The sequence below is a fragment of the Centroberyx gerrardi genome, chromosome 16 (assembly GCF_048128805.1).
Source record: "Centroberyx gerrardi isolate f3 chromosome 16, fCenGer3.hap1.cur.20231027, whole genome shotgun sequence".
NCBI lineage: Eukaryota > Metazoa > Chordata > Actinopteri > Beryciformes > Berycidae > Centroberyx > Centroberyx gerrardi.
The window spans coordinates 18,195,621-18,199,871 of NC_136012.1; the positions used below are offsets into that span (position 1 = coordinate 18,195,621).

At 42.8% G+C, this 4,251-nt stretch overlaps 1 protein-coding gene across 1 annotated transcript; it reads right to left on the reverse strand.

Annotated features, from left to right (window-relative positions):
* Positions 1-278: 278 nt before the first annotated feature.
* Positions 279-4,036, reverse strand: zic6 (zic family member 6). The gene is made up of 2 exons (XM_071917117.1): positions 3,079-4,036; positions 279-904 (listed from the first exon to the last, which is right to left on the reverse strand). Exons 1-2 carry the CDS (start codon positions 4,034-4,036, stop codon positions 279-281), a joined length of 1,584 nt encoding a protein of 527 aa, XP_071773218.1.
* Between the last annotated feature and the right edge of the window lie 215 nt (positions 4,037-4,251).

Below are 4,251 nucleotides of genomic sequence, written 5' to 3' on the forward strand. Positions count from 1 at the left end.
TTAAGGAGTTACTAATGACCCATTATGGGGAAATCGGTTTCAATATAGGCCACGAGCCAAACCCCACCAAACAGGCCTAACACACAACAGATAAAGCTCACCACATTTCGCAATGCAAGATTTCAATAGGATGACCCATGACGTGTCACAAATTATTTCATACAACATCCACAAAAATACAGAGAATAATATATAATACAGCTGTAAGTCTTAGGCTATGACATGAAAAAATAGGCCCAAAAAACATGTGAGCCGCCCTCACGGGGCCCAACAGCAACTCAAATAGACGGTATGTTATTACACTGCTTTGGTGAGAAAGAGTCCACGCCGCTGTGGCATGTGTACCATCCGTTAACAATACTTTTCTGAAAGGGGGAGGTTGAAGGAAAAGTCCTGGAGCTCTGGGCAAACGTGTGACCCGCCTGGCCGCAGGGGTACTGGGAGGACTGGGACCTGTAGCTGCCTCTCTGGATCAACAAGGGGTCCAGGAGGGGCTGTGACCTGTGTGTCGAGTAGTCCAAACTGTTGTCAAACGTGTGATGGAAACGTGACCTCAGGCTTGACTCGTCTCGACTCTCTGGGGACATGTGGACATCTTGAGTGGAGCTGAGGGGCTGAGAGGGGCTGGGCTGCGCTCCATCCGGGACTTGGGGTGACCTGGCCTCCGCGAGGTGCTCCCCGTCACCAGGGCGCGCATCATCGCTTTTGGCGACGTGGGCCTTGTTGCAATGCAGCTTCATATGCTTTCGCAGGGAACTCGGGTGGGTGTAACACTTGTCGCAGCCCCTGACCTTGCACATGTAGGGTTTATCGCTGGAGTGCACGTGAGAATGCTTCTTTCGGTCGCTGCTGTTCGCAAACCTCCGGTTGCAGCCTTCGAACTCGCATTTAAAAGGTTTTTCACCTAAACGTGCAAAGAGAGAAATGACGACGTGTTACGAATGGTTTATGTTTATAGGCCCGTAAATGCTCTCCCTCGCCATATAGCCTAATACTTCTCTAAATCAGCTGAGTGCACTCGAAATAACCAAATTGTACGAATAACCGAATAACCACGACTGAAGGCTTACACCCAGCTACACTACACATTGTAAAATGCCTCTAATTCATAGTTGGTGATATCCTGAGCAGTGCGCGTCCAGGCCCAGAGTTAAAGCTTTCAGCCAGAGGCTCTGTAGACCTTTATAAATACTACATCTTTGCAATTTTAGAGAATAATGTTTTCTAAAGTGTGAAAATATGAGCCATGAAAATACAGAGTGCAATCTAGTTGTTGAAACTTTGGTGCAACCCTGATTGCAACAAGTGAGGCAGTTGATTTGCTGACTAAATTATAAAGGCTACAGTGACACAAGCCTCAGATTATGATGAACCTGCTACAGAAAATGCAAAGATTTATTTAAATGGACCTAATGTTGTTGCTTATCATGCATGGAATGAATCATTGCTATCAAGATGCTAAATGGTCTGTCTGCACAAAATTCCAGCTGCAAGCTATATCCCCCTGCATACATTTGAGTGAGGCACACAACCAGCAAGATATGACACGCTGGACTCATAAATACAACTTTAATCGTTTGTGTTAAATTATCGCTTTATAGGCCTGCATATGCTATTAATGGCTTGGCTGTCTATGGAAAATGCAAACAATAACTCCTTGTAGTATATTTCTGTGACATAATTTATGTCCAGGCTACATTACTATCATATGTGCAGCTGTATAATGGCATATGTCGCTAATCGTGCCGTCTATTGTCTGCATTCCATTATTAAAACAATTCACACCAGAAGAAGAAGGGGGCGCCTACTAAATATAATTTTTTTTTTCTCCACCCTTTACTTTTTTTTTTTTTTTTTTTTAGGGCCATTCACTTCATTCATTCATTATTATTTTCAAGTTAATACATTTCAGTATAATTATACCCTGTGAGATCAGGTTTATACTGCAATTCCTGATGTCTGTGAAATAAGAAAATATGATCTGACTTACATGGTTAAGTGTTTTTTTATAGAACCCATTACCTTCTATGCTGTCAGGGATGTAGTGGAGAGCAAACCCAGCTAAACTCAATATATCCAGCTTTTTAGCCTGAAATAAATTTTTATGACATAAATTCACAGTATTTACATCATGGTAAGTAGGCCTATCAAAGTGATGTAAATTATATGAGGATAGGGTCATAAATAAATGCTCTCCTGAAAATGTAATTCATTTTTCATCCATTCATTTTAGTGGTTGCTTCCTTATGCTGACTGGAGGTCATAGTTTACCACCTTTTTATTTCCCACTACATCACTGTCTGATGTGCTCTGCTACTATCTGGTTCCTGTGCAGAGGAGATGAGTCCCTGGGAGGCAACTGAGGAAGCGTAACCGCTACGTCACAACTCTCCGGTGTCCCGGCATTTATTTATTAATTTTACTGAATGAAGTGGGAGAGGCACCCAAACCACTAGGCCTGCAGACTACTTGTTTGTAAAAGCCTTACTACAGCTCCTCTATAGTACCTGCACATGCTTCTCTGCTGCACAGCCAGGCAGCAGCAACAACAAAGACAACAGCAAAGCGCGAGGAGCTATACAGCTTTCATAACAATGTCAATAATATCCACTTCATCAGCACCATCAATTACAAACAATAATAATAATGATAATAATAATAATCATAATGATAATAATAATAATAACAACAACAATAATAATAATATTAATACACAAATACACATTAATACACTCCTTGGAGTTATTGTCACAATTCTATCAAACTTTCACAATCAATTAAATAATGATAAAAAATATATTGTTATCCACAAAGGTAAATACTGTGAAAAAAGTAAATATTAGTAAATATAAGTAAGTTTGTGAAGTTGACAACTCTAATGATTTTTTTCTGTAATTAATAATTTCGCACATCGACATTATTATTATTATTATTATTATTATTATTATTATTATTATTATTATTATTATTATTACATTGTTATTAACATTATTATTATTGTTGTTATTATTATTACGTGCATCATGTGCATTATGTGTATTTGTATTATCATTTGCACTAGTATTATTATTAACTAACCTGTGTGAGTCCTCTTGTGGATCTTAAGATTTTCTGATCTTGCAAAAACTTTCTCACAGCCGTGGAAGGGGCAGGGAAAGGGCTTTTCCCCTGTGTGGACTCTGACGTGGTTCACCAGCTTGTATTTAGCTTTAAAAGGCTTTCTGTCCCTCGGACAATTCTCCCAGTGACACACATATTCAGAGTGCTCTGGTCCTCCGACATGCTCCACTGTCACATGGGTGACAAGTTCATACATGGTCCCGAAGGCTCTGGAGCAGGGCAGCTTCCCAGCCCCCTCTTGGCCGTCACTCCACTTACACACCAGCTCGTGCTTCACATTTTGTTTAGAGCACCTGAGGAAAGCGTCGCCTCCTCCACGCTGAATTGCCATGTTGAGAGGTTTGTACAGACCCAGGAATTGGGTGACAAGTTGCTGGCTGTTTCCCCTCGGGCTGATAGTTTGGCCATAAGGGTGAGTCCGGGTAAGGAGGTCCCCAGGTAGACCCAGCATCATCTGACTGCCGAGATCTCGAGTTGCGTCGGTGGAGCCATGGGCCTGCTCCTGATAAGTTGTGAAAAAAGCATGGCTTCTGTTGTCTCTGCAGCCAGGAAAGTCACGATACCTCCCAATCCCGCCATGTTGGCTAGTTCTTGATGCCAGTTGATCAGTGACGGGTGGCATGCCGGCTCCAGAAAGATTGGCTCCAATGATAATGCCCCTAGGGCTGTGCTCTAACCGGTGGCTGGGGTATCCAGAGTCTGAAAAATGGGGAACCGAATGGTCAACATATGCACTGGACCTCGTCTCGGGATAGTCTCGCAAATTGTGCGAGGGGCAGAGTTTTAAGGAACTGCCAGTGGGGTGCCCCATGTGCTCTCCTGCCAAAGGTGGCAGCACCACGCTGGGTTCAGTATTGCTCTCCCCGGGGTTGACGCAAGAGAGAGGGCAGCCACTAAACCTCGACAGGCTTGTCATGTTTGGTTGTGAGTTTGGCTATGAGTTTGCAAAATCAACCAATGCAGCACTCAGGATATACCTAGAAATCCTGTTTCCATTTTCCTTGTTGTAGCCTTTATCATCTGCATGTGAAATTCTTGGCCGTGAACTTCGCAGAAGTAGGAACCAGACTCAATTTCGTTAAAGTTGGTGTGAGTCCCATGCCGTTCACTTTGCCCTCTTGATTTGTGGCA

Bases quoted from the DNA above. Each gene is read 5' to 3' on its own strand.
- zic6 (XM_071917117.1), bottom strand. From the start codon at position 4,036: ATGACAAGCCTGTCGAGGTTTAGTGGCTGCCCTCTCTCTTGCGTCAAC. The intron at 905-3,078 runs GTTAGTTAATAA...TTGCACGTTTAG, and splicing joins CCACAAGAGGACTCACACAG to GTGAAAAACCTTTTAAATGC.